Source organism: Sphaerodactylus townsendi, unplaced genomic scaffold, assembly GCF_021028975.2.
Source record: "Sphaerodactylus townsendi isolate TG3544 unplaced genomic scaffold, MPM_Stown_v2.3 scaffold_22, whole genome shotgun sequence".
NCBI classification, from domain to species: domain Eukaryota; kingdom Metazoa; phylum Chordata; class Lepidosauria; order Squamata; family Sphaerodactylidae; genus Sphaerodactylus; species Sphaerodactylus townsendi.
In genome coordinates, this window is record NW_025950385.1 from 1339523 (window position 1) to 1357737 (window position 18215).

General features: G+C 48.6%; 1 protein-coding gene across 1 annotated transcript in view; it reads right to left on the minus strand.

Annotated features, from left to right (window-relative positions):
- ACACA (acetyl-CoA carboxylase alpha) overlaps nucleotides 1–18215 on the minus strand; it is a 246860-nt gene that overhangs the window by 161956 nt on the left and 66689 nt on the right. The window contains 4 exon segments of the mRNA XM_048482780.1: nucleotides 4603–4710; nucleotides 5652–5748; nucleotides 8586–8729; nucleotides 15429–15452. Coding sequence (XP_048338737.1) covers nucleotides 4603–4710; nucleotides 5652–5748; nucleotides 8586–8729; nucleotides 15429–15452 — 373 coding nt within the window.

Genomic DNA, 18215 nt, shown 5'->3' on the forward strand with positions numbered 1-18215 from the left:
GTTATGGACTACGATTCCCATCAGCCCCTGCCAGCATGGCCAATTGGCTGAACCTTTGGCACTCTGGATGTTATGGACTACAATTCCCATCAGCCCCTGCCAACATGGCCAATTGGCTGAACCTTTGGCACTCCAGATGTTATGGACTACGATTCCCATCAGCCCCTGCCAGCATGGCCAATTGGCGAACCTTTGGCACTCCAGATGTTATGGACTACGATTCCCATCAGCCCCTGCCAGCATGACCAATTGGCTGAACCTTTGGCACTCTGGATGTTATGGACTACGATTCCCATCAGCCCCTGCCAGCATGGCCAATTGGCGAGCCTTTGGCACTCCAGATGTTATGGACTACAATTCCCATCAGCCCCTGCCAGCATGACCAATTGGCTGAACCTTTGGCACTCTGGATGTTATGGACTACAATTCCCATCAGCCCCTGCCAACATGGCCAATTGGCAAACCTTAATACGGCACTCCAGATGTTATGGACTACGATTCCCATCAGCCCCTGCCAGCATGGCCAATTGGCGAACCTTTGGCACTTCTGATGTTATGGACTACGATTCCCATCAGCCCCTGCCAGCATGACCAATTGGCTGAACCTTTGGCACTCTGGATGTTATGGACTACGATTCCCATCAGCCCCTGCCAGCATGGCCAATTAGCGAGTGCTTTGGCACTCTGATGTTATGGACTTCGCATTCTATCAGCCCCTCGCCAGCATGGCCACCATTGGCTGGCCTTTGCGCGCACCTCCTGATGTTATGGACTCACGATTCCCTATCAGCCCCTGCCAGCATGGCCACGCATTGGCTGAACCTTTGGCACTCCTGATGTTATGGACTAACGCATTCCCCATCGAAATTTTGCCAGCCTGCCAGCGCCATGGCCAGTGGCTGGAACCTTTGGCACTCGGATGTTATGGATACGATTCCCATCAGCCCCAAAGCCAGCATGTGCCAATTGGCTTAATTAGTATTGGAACCTTTGGCACCTCCTGGATGTTATGGACTACGAATTCCCATCAGCCCCTGCCAACATGGCTACAGTTGGTAAAACCTTTGGCACTCTTATAGATGTTATGGACTCACGATTCCCCATCGGCCCTGCCAGCACTTATTGTAGCCAATTGGCCGAACCTTTGGCACTTCTGCATGTTATGGACTCACGATTCCCATCAGCCCCTGACAGCATTTAGACCAATTGGCTGAACCTTTGGCACTCTGGATGTTATGGACCCTACGATTCCCCATCAGCCCCTTGCCAGCATGGCCAATTGGCTGAACTCTTTGGCGCACTCCGGATGTTATGGACTACTGATTCCCATCAGCCCCTGCCAGCATATGACCAATTGGCTGAACCTTTGGCACTCCAGATGTTATGTGGACTTCACGGCATTCCCCATCAGCCCCTGCCAGCATGGCCAATTGGCTGAACCTTTGGCGCATCCGGATGTTTATGGACTGACTATTCCCCATCAGCTCCCCCTGCCAGCACATGGCCAGTGGTTTGAACTCTTTGGCACTCTGGATGTTATGGATCCTACGAATTCCCATGTATCAGCCCCTGCCAACATGGCCAATTGGCAAACTCTTTGGCACTCCAGATGTTATGGACTCTACGATTCCATATCCAGCTCCCCTGCCAGCATGGCCAATTAGGCCGAACCTTTGGCACTCCAGATGTTAGTGGACTCACGATTCCCATCCAGCCCCTGCCAGCATGACTAATTGGCAATATTGAACCTTTTAGCACTCTGGATGTTATGGACTCTACGATTCCCATCAGCGCAATGCCAGCATGGCCAATTGGTGCAGCCTTTTTGGCACTCCAGATGTTATGGACTACAATTCCCATCAGCCCCTGCCAGCATGACCAATTGGCTGAACCTTTGGCACTCTGGATGTTATGGACTACGATTCCCATCAGCCCCTGCCAGCATGACCAATTGGCTGAACCTTTGGCACTCTGGATGTTATGGACTACGATTTATCCCATCAGCCCCTGCGCAGCATGGCCAATTGGCTGAACCTTTGGCACTCCAGATGTTATGGATACTGATATCTCTGCATCAGCCCTGCCAGCATGATGACCAGTGAAACTGAACCTTTTGGCAACTCTGGATGTTATGGACTACAATTCCCGTCAGCCCCTGCCAACATGGCCAATGGTGGCAAACCTTTAACACTCCAGATGTTATGGACTATGATTCCCATCAGCCCCTGCCAGCATGACCAATTGGCTGAACCTTTGGCACTTCTGATGTTATGGACTATGATTCCCATCAGCCCCTGCCAGCATGACCAATTGGCTGAACCTTTGGCACTCTGGATGTTATGGACTACGATTCCCATCTCTATCAGCCCCTCGCCAGCATGGCCAATGGTGAAGCTGAACGCTTTGGCACTCGGATGTTATGTGACTGCTATCGCATCAGCCCCTGCCAGCATGACCAATTGGCTGAACCTTTGGCACTCCTGATGTTATGGACTACGATTCCCATCAGCCCCTGCCAGCATGACCAATTGGCTGAACCTTTGGCACTCTGGATGTTATGGACTACGATTCCCATCAGCCCCTGCCAGCATGACCAATTGGCTGAACCTTTGGCACTCTGGATGTTATGGACTACGATTCCCATCAGCCCCTGCCAACATGGCCAATTGGCAAACCTTTGGCACTCCAGATGTTATGGACTACGATTCCCATCAGCCCCTGCCAGCATGGCCAATTGGCGAACCTTTGGCACTCCAGATGTTATGGACTACGATTCCCATCAGCCCCTGCCAGCATGACCAATTGGCTGAACCTTTGGCACTCTGGATGTTATGGACTACGATTCCCATCAGCCCCTGCCAGCATGGCCAATTGGCGAGCCTTTGGCACTCCAGATGTTATGGACTACAATTCCCATCAGCCCCTGCCAGCATGACCAATTGGCTGAACCTTTGGCACTCTGGATGTTATGGACTACAATTCCCATCAGCCCCTGCCAACATGGCCAATTGGCAAACCTTTGGCACTCCAGATGTTATGGACTACGATTCCCATCAGCCCCTGCCAGCATGGCCAATTGGCGAACCTTTGGCACTTCTGATGTTATGGACTACGATTCCCATCAGCCCCTGCCAGCATGACCAATTGGCTGAACCTTTGGCACTCTGGATGTTATGGACTACAATTCCCATCAGCCCCTGCCAACATGGCCAATTGGCAAACCTTTGGCACTCCAGATGTTATGGACTACGATTCCCATCAGCCCCTGCCAGCATGGCCAATTGGCGAACCTTTGGCACTTCTGATGTTATGGACTACGATTCCCATCAGCCCCTGCCAGCATGGCCAATTGGCGAACCTTTGGCACTTCTGATGTTATGGACTACGATTCCCATCAGCCCCTGCCAGCATGACCAATTGGCTGAACCTTTGGCACTCTGGATGTTATGGACTACAATTCCCATCAGCCCCTGCCAACATGGCCAATTGGCAAACCTTTGGCACTCCAGATGTTATGGACTACGATTCCCATCAGCCCCTGCCAGCATGACCAATTGGCTGAACCTTTGGCACTCTGGATGTTATGGACTACGATTCCCATCAGCCCCTGCCAGCATGACCAATTGGCTGAACCTTTGGCACTCTGGATGTTATGGACTACGATTCCCATCAGCCCCTGCCAGCATGACCAATTGGCTGAACCTTTGGCACTCTGGATGTTATGGACTACGATTCCCATCAGCCCCTGCCAGCATGACCAATTGGCTGAACCTTTGGCACTCCTGATGTTATGGACTACGATTCCCATCAGCCCCTGCCAGCATGACCAATTGGCTGAACCTTTGGCACTCCTGATGTTATGGACTACGATTCCCATCAGCCCCTGCCAGCATGGCCAATTGGCGAACCTTTGGCACTTCTGATGTTATGGACTACGATTCCCATCAGCCCCTGCCAGCATGGCCAATTGGCGAACCTTTGGCACTTCTGATGTTATGGACTACGATTCCCATCAGCCCCTGCCAGCATAGCCGAATTGGCTGAATCCTTTACGGCACTCACGGATGTTATGGACTCGATTCCCATTTCATCAGCCCTGCGTTAGCATGACCAATTGGCTGAACCTTTGGCACTGAGCCAATTGGCCATGCTGGCAGGGGCTGACGGGAATCATAGTGCATAACATCTGGAGTGCCAAAGGTTCAGCCAATTGGCCATGCTGGCAGGGGCTGATGGGAATCATAGTGCATAACATCTGGAGATGTAAAGAGTTCAACCAATTGGCCACCATGCTGGCGAGAGCTGATGAAATCATAGTGCATAACATCTGAGTGCCAAAGAGTTCAACCAGTCAGCGCCATGCTGGCAGGGGCTGATGGGAATCATAGTGCATAACATCTGGAGTGCCATAGGTTCGCCACCACTGTGAAATAGCAAGTTCTCCTCAGACAAAAGCACCTCTACAAGAAGCCATCATTTTGGGGTTCCACAGCCGAGGAGAAGCATCGTTCAGCAACTCCTGCCACAGGAGGGATACATGAACATGGCTCAAATCAGGAAGCAGCTATCCCCGGCAGCCCCCAGGTATGAAGTCTAACGTACCTTGCTTTGTGTAAACTCTCTGAACATGGACGCCAAGCCTTCATCATCGATGTCACAATCCGTCTTAATGGCAACATTCAAGATGTGAATTGGCTCCTCTCTAGCACTCTGAGGTTCAAAACAGAGCAATGGGAACAGTCAAAACATATTACCGGGCAGAGAGCACGAAGAAGGAACAGGCATGTCATCCTTTAACTGATTCAAACTCTCACTTATTGGAATAATTATCATGGCTATGTGCCAGGGGAGTGGAAAGAGAGAGAGGGTTTTTTTAAAAAATTTATATCCCCCCTTTCTCTCCTGCAGGAGACTCAAAGGGGCTGACAATCTCCTTGCCCTTCCCCCCTCACAACAAACACCCTGTGTGAAGTGGGTGGGGCTTCGAGAGAGCTCCGAGAAGCTGTGACTAGCCCAAGGTCACCCAGCTGGTGCGTGTGGGAGTGCACGAGGTGAATCCTGAATTCCCCAGATAAGCCTCCCACAGCCTCAGGCTGACAGGCGGGGAATCAAACCCGGTTCCTCCAGATGAGATACACGAGCTCTTAAGCTCCTACGCCACTGCTGCTCCTTTGGTAAGTTATGCAGACAGTTTTCAAGACTGTTTCTAAAATAAATTATTATTTTATTCGATTTAATATCCCACCCCTTCCCAGTTTACAGCCAGGCCAAGCAGCGAACAATATTTTTTTAAAAACACAACATCTATAGTATAAATAACAATAAAACAATCTACAAGCAACGTTTAAAAACATATCATAACGAAAGTTCAATAGCGATCAACTGAAGTGGTTACCAATTTCTACGGCGCCAGTAAATATTCCATTAAATTTTAATTGCCAATTTTAAAAAATGTTAATGTTTAATTTATAATCTAAAGACCCCTCCCTCCCATCCGACGACCCATTTGAGTCATATTAAGAGGAGGGGAGGAGATGGGTGGTTATGGGAGGCCAGCCAATGGGAAAGCCATTGCTGTCTGCCTCTTCCCCACCACCTCGGTGCCCCAAACAGCCCCAGAAGTTATGACAAAAAGGAAGACACTATCATACCTTATCTTCATCAAACAAGGAAGGGTGGCCGGCCTCAGGGAAGGTGGGGCTCTGCGGAGGAGAGTCACAGAAACAACCCATCACTTCATCAAACAGCCTAGGAACAGGAGAGAGAGGAGAAACAGAAGCAGAAGTTAGCAGGATGTGGTCAATTTATTTCATTTGTATCCTTCCCCAGCAGTGGCGTAGCGGCTAAGAGCAGTGGCTAGGAGCAGGTGCATTCTGATCTGGAGGAACCGGGTTTGATTCCCAGCTCTGCGGCTTGAGCTGTGGAGGCTTATCTGGGGAATTCAGATTAGCCTGTACACTCCCACACATGCCAGCTGGGTGGCCTTGGGCTAGTCACAGCTTCTCGTAGCTCTCTCAGCCCCACCTACCTCACAGGGTGTTTGTTGTGAGGGGGGAAGGGCAAGGAGATTGTCAGCCCCTTTGAGTCTCCTGCAGGAGAGAAAGGGGGGATATAAATCCAAACTCTTCTTCTTCTTCTTCTTCTTCTTCTTCTTCTTCTTCTTCTTCTTCTTCTTCTTCTTCTTCTTCTTCTTCTTCTTCTTCTTCTTCTTCTTCTTCTTCTTCTTCTTCTTCCTCCTCCTTTTATAGATTCTCCTTTTTTGGAGACCAAAGGGACATCGCAAATATTAAACAAACAATGGAAACCGTAAGTACAGTAGAAAGACATACAATAAGAACCGTCTTGAAAATATCCACAGACATAAAAACTTACCAAAAAACATGACTTCTAAAAATGCCACTGGACAGTTCCGTCATGCAAGTTCCAAAGAAGAAGAAGAAGAAGAAGAAGAGGAGGAGGAGGAGGAGGAGGAGGAGGAGGAGGAGGAGGAAGAGTTTGGATTTATATCCTCCCTTTCTCTCCTGCAGGAGACACAAAGGGGCTTACAATCTCCTTGCCCTTCCCCCTCACAACAAACACCCTGTGAGGTAGGTGGGGCTGAGAGAGCTCCGAAGAACTGTGACTAGCCCAAGGTCACCCAGCTGGCGTGTGTGGGAGTGCACAGGCTAATCTGAATTCCCCAGATAAGCCTCCACAGCTCAGGCGGCAGAGCTGGGAATCAAACCCGGTTCCTCCAGATTAGATACACGAGCTCTTAACCTCCTACGCCACTGCTGCTGGACAGCAGTGCGGAATTCCAACTTGCTGGAACGGCCACAAAATACGCCCCCCCGTGTCTGTTTCCATCCTTTGCGCAAAACTTCCACAGGAACCCATTCCAGCATCTCCAGAACAAGAATTCATGGATGCATAAGGGAAGAAATTACTAATGGGGGACAGCCATTAAGCTGTTCACTGCTCTATAATTTGTTTCCAGGTACACACAACTGGTTCACCGGGCACTTTGGCATTAGGAGGAAGGAGAACAGAACCTTTTAAAAAGCCTTATTTATTTCAGAATTTTTTTAGCACACCGTGTCCTTTGGAACTGTTGCCTCTCGGGCAGAGGTGGGATCCAGCAGGTTCTCACCAGTTCCCGAGAGTGGGTTACTAATTATTTGTGTGTGCCAAGAGGGGGTTACTAATTGGGTCCGCTTTTCGTCTCCGCGCCCTCGCATTGCTCCCGAGAGGTATCCTGCCTTTGAACGTGAAGGTTCCATATAGCAATTGCGACTAATAATGTAACTCCCTGAACTGGGTTAATCCCTTTCAGGTACTGCAATTCATGGATTCTCAGCCTTTCATACCTTTTATCTCACCAGTCTCTATCAAAGAACCTGTGTGTTTCACCATTGCTATGTTCAGATTTGTGAGTTGGGGCATTTTCTATAATGTGATGATGATTTAGAAATGACCTGGTGCAAAAAAATTTGGGGGGGTCGTGGTGGGGTGGCTGCCCATGGGGGGGGGGCATCCAACTCAGGTTTTGCCCAGGGCTCAGGTTTGCCTCTGCCCCCTTTGCTGAGGGGAGACTTGCGAGGGAACCTGTTGCTAAAATTTTTGGATCCCACCACTGCCTCGGGTGTTTGTCAGCTCCATCCGAACTTGGACATGTGTTCCCCCACTTCAGTTTTGTTGAGTATTGCCCCTTACAACTAGGCAGGCCACTTATTGGAATAATTATTTTGGCTATGTGCCAAAGGAGTGGAAAGAGAGAGAGGGGGGTTTTTTTGGATTGATATCCCCCCTTTCTCTCCCGCAGGAGACTCAAAGGGGCTTACAATCGCCTTGCCCTTCCCCCCTCACAACAGACACCCTGTGAGGTAGGTGGGGCTGAGAGAGCTCCGAGAAGCTGTGACTAGCCCAAGGTCACCCAGCTGGCATGTGTGGGAGTGCACAGAAGCGAATCTGAATTCCCAAGATAAGCCTCCACAGCTTAGAAGCTGACAGGCGGGAATCAAACCTGGTTCCTCCAGATGAGATACACGAGTTCTTAACCTCCTACGCCACTACTGCTCCTTTGGTAAGTTCTGCAGACAGTTCTCAAGACTGTTTATAAAATATATTATTATTTTATTCGATTTAATATCCCACCCTTTCCCAGCTTACGGCCAGGCCAAGCAGTGAACAATATTTTTTTAAAAAAAATCTATAATATAAATAACAATAAAATAATCTATAAGAAACGTTTAAAAACATATCATAACGAAAGTTCAAGAGCGATCAACTGAAGTGGTTCCCAATTTCTACGGCGCCAATAAATATTCAATTATATTTTAATTGCCAATTTAAAAAATGTTAATGTTTAATTTATAATCTAAAGACCCCTCCCTCCCATCCGACGACCCATTTGAGCCATATTAAGAGGAGGGGAGGAGATGGGTGCTTATGGGAGGCCAGCCAATGGGTTGACTAATGATGTCAAGAAATGGCCAGAAACAAAGAAACTGACCATAAGAGAAAGGGGAGGACCTCAAAGGTGTGGTGATTAGTGCTTCTCATTCCCAAAACAAATGCTTCCTTCACCCCCCTCGTCCCCTGCTTACCTGACAAAGTCTTCAAAGGTCCGGAAAGAGACCATCCCGCCCATTCGTTGGCACGGTGGGGTGAAAGAGTTGTCCAAGAGAACGTCGCTCACACTGGCTACGTGGACCATCCCGTAATGGTTGAGATTGGAGGAGAAGGACATCCTATACAACAGCCCAAGTTAGAAGGCATGTTAGCAGAGAAACCATTACAAAGGCTGCCATGTTTAGGGCTTAGAAAAGGGTCTGCAACCTGCGGCTCTCCATATATTCATGAACTACAATTCCCATCAGCCCGTCAGCATGGCCAATTGTAGAAACCTACATCTACACCAGTGGTTCTCCTCAACCTGGGTCCCGAGAAACGACCCACTACAGAGAATTAAGCCTAAGACTCTCTGCATCAGTGTTCTCCATCTGTAAAATGGATAAATGTTAGGGTTGGGGGCAGTGGTGGGATCCAAAAATTTTAGTAACAGGTTCCCATGGTGGTGGGATTCAAACTGTGGTGTAGCGCCAATGGGGCTGGGCGGGGCATGATGGGGGCGTGGCCAGGCATTCCGGGGCGGGGTTGTGGCAAGGACATAGCCGCTGCGCCGGTCCTTGGGCGGGAAACGAATGCACGCAGGCGCAGGCTGCCACGCACGCTGGTGCACCTCCTGCTAGACTGCTTCAAGTCGCACGCTACTGCTGAGAGGAGGGGCGTAACTAAGGCGAAAATCACATGGCAAAATCACCAATTAGTAACCCCCTCTCGGCACACACAAATCATTAGTAACCTACTCTCGGGAACCTGTGAGAACCTGCTGGATCTCACCTCTGGTTGGGGGTCACCGCAGCATGAGGAACTGTACTAAAGGGTCGTGGCATTAGCAAGGTTGAGAACCACTGGTCTACACAGAGTGCGAACTCCACAGCCAACTCACCATCTCGGTTTCAAACAGCGCAGACGGGGATGCGCTTCTTCAAAGTTACAATAAGAGGTTTCTGAGATGAGCCTGGCTAAACTTCAAGTCACATGTGGCTATCCCAAGGATGGCTTGTATACCCCTGACACTATTTGGGGCTGAACAATAGCTCTGCAAGATCAAGTATACTAGAGGGTTATATCTTTTAGAATCGTTCAGTTAATTACTGAACACTTGCAACGAAGCCCCAGTAGATGATTTAGGAATCTGCCATCAAGGCATCCAACGACTCCAGAAGGAGTTAAAAATGATTCCAGTGGCTCCTGAGAGTTATAGAAGAGCCAGGATTAATTGTGGATCACTAGAACGAATTTTCTCCTCTGCAGACCCGTTTCAGTGGGAGGGAAAATGGCAGATGTTTTATCAGTTTGGTGCTTCTGAAGAGCTCACGGACTTGGGAACCTTTCACACCTCTTTGAAGAGGTAGACCGGTGCCCGGAGGTTGTTGAGAGGAAGTAAGAGAGGGACATTGCAATAGCAATAACATTTGCATTTCACTCACAGAAAACATCAAACACAGTCAGCATAATCCTGACACACGCAACCATCCGGATGGACTTTGGGCAACACACAGCCGGGAACCGCGACCCAACCCCTCTCACCTAGCTGCTGCCTGCTAGCACAGACTCAGTCCCAAGATGTCCATTCAACAGGTCACCCCCAGCTATGTGAATCTCTGCCATGGTTGGATTTTGTTTCAGAGCATAGCCGTGTTCTGGTTGTGGTGGGTTTTCCGGGCTGTGTGGCCGTGGTCTGGAAGGTCTTGTTCCTAACATTTCGCCTGCATCTGTGGCTGGCATCTTCAGAGGTGTGTCACAGAGGGAAGTCGACAGTGTACAGCATAGGTGTCAAACTCGCAGCCCTCCAGATGTTATGGACTACAGTTTCCATAATCCCCTGCCAGCATGATGCTGGCAGGGGATTCTGTAGTCCTGCTTTATCTGGAGAACTCTGGTTATTTATGTTGCCTACTAATGGAAACTATTATTACAGTGTGCAGCAAACTTAAGAACATAAGAACATAAGAACTAGCCTGCTGGATCAGACCAGAGTCCATCTAGTCCAGCACTCTGCTACTCGCAGTGGCCCACCAGGTGCCTTTGGGAGCTCACATGCAGGAGGTGAAAGCAAGGGCCTTCTGCTGCTGCTGCTGCTCCCGAGCACCTGGTCTGCTAAGGCATTTGCAATCTGAGATCAAGGAGGATCAAGATTGGTAGCCATAGAAACTTCTCTCTGTGATATACCTCTGAAGATGCCAGTCACAGATGCAGGCAAAACGTCAGGAACAGGATCTACCAGATCACGACCACACAGCCTGGAAAACCCACCACAACCAGTTAGATCTGGCCGTGACAGTCTTCAACAATACGTCGCTGTGTTCGTCTGCAGCAGAACAGCTGGATTCAAATCCTGACAAAGGGAGTTTTGACTCTCAAGTTTACATCTCAAAAATCCTGTTCGTCTCCAAGGCGCTACCGGACTCAAATCTAATTTGCTTTTGGAAACCTGCGGAAATGGCTCGTACGGGCCTATCCAAGGCAGACAATATATGGTTGCTGGGATCCAGTTTGTGCATGTAGATACTGAGGAGTCTGCGGAGCTTCAAGCAGGCAGAGGATTTTCTTTGTCCTCAGTGTTATGTACAGAGCTCCAGTGTATACGCTAAAATCACATGGAGCTACGAAGCAGATCCCGTTGCTGTCATCTTTTTCACGAATGCTTGGGTAGCACAGTCTATTCTTGTTTCTTATCCAAACACGGCTGATTTGCTCTGCATTGAGATCTCTCTCTCTCTCTCTCTCTCTCTCTCTCTCTTTTTAAATTAAAGGCAGATAAACACTGTAGGAATTTCTTTTTGAAAAAGAACTGAAAACACCCTGTCGTTTTATGAAAAAAAATGACACTGTGTGACAGACTTCTCAAATTAAAATACCAGTTGTTCAGAGACATAAATATGTACACATTTCAAGATTCCACATTTTGCTCATGCCTTCAGAATCCAATTTGAGGCTTTGGGGTTGAAACATATTGATAAATAAATATACGCGCTGCTTTTCTACAAAGCCACATTTAACGCAATTCATTCGCATATATGCAGATATAAATAGATACCTGCCTTGGTAGGTTTTTCACTTCTGCAGAATTTGAACATGGAATGGATAATTTAAGGATCTTCTCCTTAACAGCCGTAAGCCTGAGAGCCAACCGTGCGTATGGTTAAGACTGCTTACATTCCTACTGGCCCCAATCCACACAAAATCAGACGTGACTAACTAGCATTGAAGCCAATGGAATAGGTCAACTGCACGGGACTCGAGGTGCACAACTTTCCACGACCCTTTGCCATGGTTAACTTGAGCCAAGTTCCAGAGAGGTCGCTGCGGCAGCCTCTTGCAGCCAGAACAGCAAAAGGGCACTGAGGCCCCTTCCGCACATGCAGAATAACGCGACTTGCAATCCACTTTCAGAACTGTTTGCAAGTAGAGTTTGCTATTCCGCACAGTAAAATCCAGCTGCAAAGTGCATTGAAAGTGGATTGAAAGTGCATTATTCTGCCTGTGCGGAAGGGGCCTGATGAGTCATCTCAAAGATTTGATTCCATGCTTAGGCTAAATCAGGGGTCTGCAACCTGTGGCTCTCCAGATGTTTATGGACTACAATTCCCATCAGCCCCTGCCAGCATGGCCATGTCCCTGCCAGCATGGGTGATGGGGTTTGTAGTCCACGAACATCTGGAGAGCCACAGGTTGCAGACCCCTGTACTAGAAGCAAGGCTGACATTTTCGGTGTGAGATGGTATTTTGAAGCCCTTGCTTGGGAATGTAACTTAATTCGTTCCATAAACAGAGAGGGCTCATTTTCACTTGCTGGTGCAGAAAGACAGAACGGATACACGAAGGCGGCCCACAAATCCCATTTAGCATCCCAAGCACAGGGCAGAACGAAAGGATTCGCATAGTTTTAAACCAACAGCCATGCTTCCACTGGCTTTAAACGATGGCGTTTAAGAAACACAGAAGGTTATGTCAGGCCAAAGACAAACAGTCCTTTGTCTTAAGACCGTGGTGGCGAACCTTTGGCACTCCAGATGTTATGGACTACAATTCCCATCAGCCCCTTCCAGCATGGCCAATTGGCCATGCTGGAAGGGGCTGATGGGAATTGTAGTCCATAACATCTGGAGTGCCAAAGGTTTGCCACCACTGTCTTAAGATATGTTGGGAAGTAATGAAGAATGGAAACAGAAGAACGCAGCCCAGGAGATCTAAGGAAGCTAGTCAGACTCAGCAGTGAGAATTGATTCCATGCTCATTATGGCGAACTGGCGATGGTCTTCAACTTCAAGTTCCGATCAGAAGGGCAGCGACAAAGGATAGGAGGAGGGACTCAGCCCAACAGCAGGGGTCACAGAGGCGTACCGGGGCCAAATGGCGGCCGGAGACAAAAACCTCTCTGGCGCCCCCCCCCCCACCCGGGAGCCCCGCTTACTCGCAAGTAAGTGTGGCTTGCTTGCGAGTTGGGCTCCAGCCCCTCTTCACTGCCTAGAAGCCAGGCGCATGGGAAACTCAGGACACCGTCATATAATTTAATGAGGGCTTGGGTCCTTGGACTGAGGCACAACACTGCAGTCGGACTCAAACAAAACGTGGCTACATGATTCATAAAGGTCCACGAATTGCCATGTTAAAGACTTCAAAAACCTGCAAATGCTTGTCTTGCCCTAGTCAAGTTTACAACATTGCAATGTAAAATTCGCACAGGTGAAAAAAAAGGAGCAAATATTCCACCCTCTTTAAAAGACCATCAGGATTTGTGGGCATTTATAATATGGTGACCAGACGTCCCGCTTTTGGCGGGACAGTCCCGCCTTAAAACAATTTGTCCCGCGGGTTTTTTGAACTGTCCCGATTTTTGGAAGGCTGCCGCACAGCCTCCCACGCACACGGCCACAAGAGCGCACTGCCTTCTGGGGTGCTCCCGTTTCCTGCCCTGTGACAGGGCGGGAAATGGGAGCGCCCCAGAAGGCAGTGCGCTCCTGCAGCTGCGCGCGCAGCCGCCCACCCGTCCGCCCGGGTCCCGGCTTACAAAGGTGACAATCTGGTCACCTTAATTTATAAAGCAGGAGGGATGGAAGGGAGAAGAGAAAAAGGAGAAAAGGAGGCCTTTGCTAATGCAGGTAATTTCAAACACCCACTCCATCAGCTGCTTGAACAGGAGGGTTAAAACACCGGCAAAATCAGAAGTATCACTTACAGATGTCAGAACAGCAGCCGACTGTCCCTGCTTAGCACACCCAAGGTCACTTTCACAGGTGAGGCTATAAATATCTCCTTGCCCATAAACACTGGGGCCCCTTGAGCCTGTGAATGTGGTTGGCGTGGCCTTGAGTCAACCCAAGCTCCTCCCATTTCTCTCTTGCCTGCGTCTACCTCAAGCAGGGGAAACAACTCAAGCGGGAATAGTTTCAGAGCGTAGCCGAGTTGGTCCGCTGTAAAACAGCCAGATTTGAGTCCAACAGCACCTTACAGACAAACATGATTTGGGGGGGAGTAAGCTTATACCACCACCACCACCCCAAATTTTGTTGGTCTCCGGGATGCAACTGAATTTGAATCCAGCTAAAGATATAATGTGGCTCACAGATAGAACGCATATTCCAGTACACAACCACGTTCGATCCTTTGTGGGTCTCCGATTGAAAACTTTAAGGTGGGGGGGGAGTTGCGGGTGACCCCCCCCTCTCTGCTTCAGGCCTTAAAGAGCTGCTTCTCAAGCATCAGAGCAACTGCCCGAGAGAAGGAGAACGTCCAGTAGTTAGAGCAGACAGTTATGAAGCGCTAGATCAGGGGTCCCCAAACTTTTTAAACAGGGGGCCAGTTCACGCATGGCCAGAGCCCAGCCGGGGGCCGGACCAAGTGCCGCCCGCGGGGGGGGGGGGCGCCATCCATCCGCCCTCGACCCGCCCCTGGCCGAGTCCCCCACCCCCGCGGTCCCCTTCCAATCCCGCCCTGAAGCTCCGCCGCCTTTCTCTCTCCCCCCTTTGCCGCATTGGTACGGTCCCCTCCGGCCGCTTGGAATGAGCAGCGAGTCGTCCGCGCTTAATGCTGTTTTTAACCTGGGGAAAAGGAGATAGAGAAGGGGGAGATCCGCTTCTGCCCAGCGGGCCGGATAATTGTCTTCCGGGGGCCTGATTTGGCCCCCGGGCCGTAGTTTGGGGACCCCTGCGCTAGATGGACCAATAGCATCACTGGCTGTAAAGCAACTTTGAGTGATTACCCGCAGATGCATGACTCAAAACAAAATCCTTACTCCTCTGGGAATCTTGAAAGGGGAAGATGTCAAAAACCAATGAGCGAAAGGGAACAGATCCGCTCTTCAATTCTTTTAGTTTCAAGAACCCCTTCCAGTCATTACATTTTTCACACACGGGGCAAATGCCCTGCGCAAAAGTCTCCCAATAAGTGTGATCGCCGTTCTGTGTAAAAGAGGCGATTTCCCTTTTCATCTTTGGGGTCGCACATCCCAGCTGCCCGGTTTTGACATGCAATAAAAGGTAATGACTCAAAAGGATTATTTAGCAAAGCCAGGAAGCCAAGTCCGTGAGCACGTTAGGTTAGTTTGGTAGCTTCTCGGGTGTAAACGCGTGCACATGGAAGGCGAGGGAAGCAGGAAACAGAGTAAAGGAGAAAAAAAAATTAAAAACCAACACTTAACGAGAGGAGAAAGAAAGGCACACAGTACAGTTCCAGATGAGAAAAAGGATTTTTTCCCCAAACACAAAATATACGTTAAATGGTTAAACCAAACTAGGAAGAGCAAAGAGTTAAATCTACATCTGTCTAAAGAACTAACTTTTTTTATTTTTCAGATCTAAAAATTGGATAGTTTACTGTACCTGTTGAGCGTGGGTATGTTCCCTCTGTAATTAAACAACCACAGTTTTAGATTGGTTAGCAAAAGCCATCATTAAAACAATTTTTTTAAACAAGCATCAAAATCACAAATGATATTCAAGCCAGAGCAGGTTATGTTGATGGAAGCCAAAAAAAATTGTATCTGCGTTAGCCTCGCGGTTCCAAGACATAATTTAAGGCGGCATCACTGCTATTTCAGGAACGAAAGCTCTTCGCCTACTTAATACCGAAAAGAAGAGGGAGCAGATCCCCAAAAGGTGTTATAGAAAGATGTTTAACTTCTTTAAAATGACCCATGACATTTGGAACCCTAAAGGTCTTCTCCAAGGATACAAGAACCTCAGCCAGAGAAAGTCACGCTGAAGTCCCGTTGATATCAACGAGATAACGTGACTGCAATTTGCTCACATTTTACTATACCAGTGATGGCGAACCTTTTCGAGGCCGAGTGCCCAAATTGCAACCCAAAACCCACTTATTAATCACAAAGCACCAACCTGGCAATTTAACCTGAATACTGAGGTTTTCGTTTAGGAAAAAACGGTTGGCTCAGAGGCATGTGTTACTCAGGAGTAAGCTTGGTGGTAGTCGGTGGCTTTGCTTTGAAGCAACTGTGTAACTCTTCCAATGGGTGAATCATGACCCTAGGAGGGTTTACTCAGAAGCAAGCCCCATTGCCAGCAACCAAGTTAACTCCCAGGTAAAGGATCGCGCTTTAGTTCTTCGCATGAAAATCAGAGGGGTTTAACAGCACTTAATTGGGTGACCTACACTGCTTCCCGAAAACTAGGTCTTAGGTTTAATGCTAATAATCGAGCCCAGCGGCTCAGGCTAGCCTAGATGTGGGGGGGGGGGGGGGTTGCGCGTGCCCACAGAGAGGGCTCTGAGTGCCACCTCCGGCACCCGTGCCATAGGTTCGCCACCACTGTACTATACTAAAACAGATCTTCAGTATGACTATAATCTGGATCAGGACCACAGGACAAGAATGGAGCTGGCGATTCTGTAACATAAAACACACTGAATACATTTTGAAGAGATGTGGTTACTGCCCTCACATACATATTGCCCGTTACATTTCTCTTAAGCTTTTCTCAAAAGAACAAAATTTGAATCACAAAATAGTTTTTTGGTTTTTTTTTAATGACTTTTATGGATACTCAATATAAAAGATTCCTGGCTGTGTGTACATTCTGAAATGCATTATGTAAAATAACAGGAATCAGGAAGTTGGATCCCACAATTTTGTTCCGCAAAGAGTTAACACAAGAGAACTCTGGGATTGGGGACGAAGTCACCATTTTCAGAACAGATCCAGAGGATCCAGCCCAGCAACTCCATTATGATGTACATGTTCTCTTATAATCTCATAGGACCATTAAGGAAGACCTCCAACATCAAAACATGGTACGGGGTCTTTTCAAACAAACAGTGGGTAGGTTTCCCTCGTATTTGTGCCCGTGATCCACAAAAAGCAAGTGGACAAGTCTAAATTTCTGAAAAGCAGTTTCTTTCATTAAACAAGTCAAAAGGTTTTGTTTTTGCCTTACATTCCCTCCCCCCAAAAAAGCTCTCAAGCATCAGCAAAAAGAAAACAGAACAAGAGAAATCAAAGGTATTCTGTAAATAAGGGGTGGCCAAGCTATGATGCTCCAGATGTTCATGGACTACAATTCACATCAGCCCCTGCCAGCATGGCCCATTGGCCATGCTGGCAGGGGCTGATGGGAATTGAAGTCCATGAACATCTGGAGCACCATAGCCTGGCCACCCCTACCATAACCGATGGACTGTGACCTCCCTCCTCCTCATTGCCATCCAAAGCAGTTCACACAAACTCACATGTATGAATGCATAAGAGAGAGAACAGCCTTTGCAGCCATTGGGCTGGTGCTATGCCCATTTTACAGCTGGGGAATCCAGAAGCAGAGACAGAATTTAAGAGACAGGATAATGTGACATCATACAGTGAATGAGTGGCAGGGCAAGATTTCTCCCCGTCCCCACAGATGTCAGAAATGATTCAGGGTTTAACTGAGGGAAAGGCACGGCAATTGGGATAGTTCAAAAGGTTTGTTTTCTGAAGGGATTCTCTTGCGATTTTTTATTGTATGCATCACTTTGTGTCCATAACACTGTCTTCTAGATTTGTGGAAGGCTTTCACGGCCAGATTCAACTGGTTCTGGTGGGTTTTCCGGGCTGTGTGGCCATGGTCTAGTAGATCTTGTTCCTGGACACAGTGTGTAACAGACTTCCCTCTGCGATACACCTCTGAAGATGCCGGCCACAGATGCAGGTGAAACATTAGGAACAAGATCCAACCGACCACGGCCACACAGCCCGGGAAACCCCCCAGAACCAAAGTGTTGTGGGTTTTCCAGGCTGTGTGGCCATGGTCTGGTAGATCTTGTTCCTGGACACAGTGTGTAACAGACTTCCCTCTGCGATACACCTCTGAAGATGCAGGCCACAGATGCAGGTGAAACGTTAGGAACAAGATCCACCAGACCACGGCCACACAGCCCGGAAAACCCACAGCAACCAGTTGAATCTGGCCGCGAAAGCCTTCGACAATACATTAAACAAGGTGTTTTCCTTCCCAACTGGCCAAGCACCGGCCACCATACTTCCACACCAAAAGGGAAGGCAAGACACAGCAAAGAACTGTTGACAACACGCCGAGCCTGACAGCAACGTCACAAACACAGCCAACTTTTGGCCCCTTTCATCTGCAACATGCTTTAGTCGCCGAGCACAAGAGGGCTTG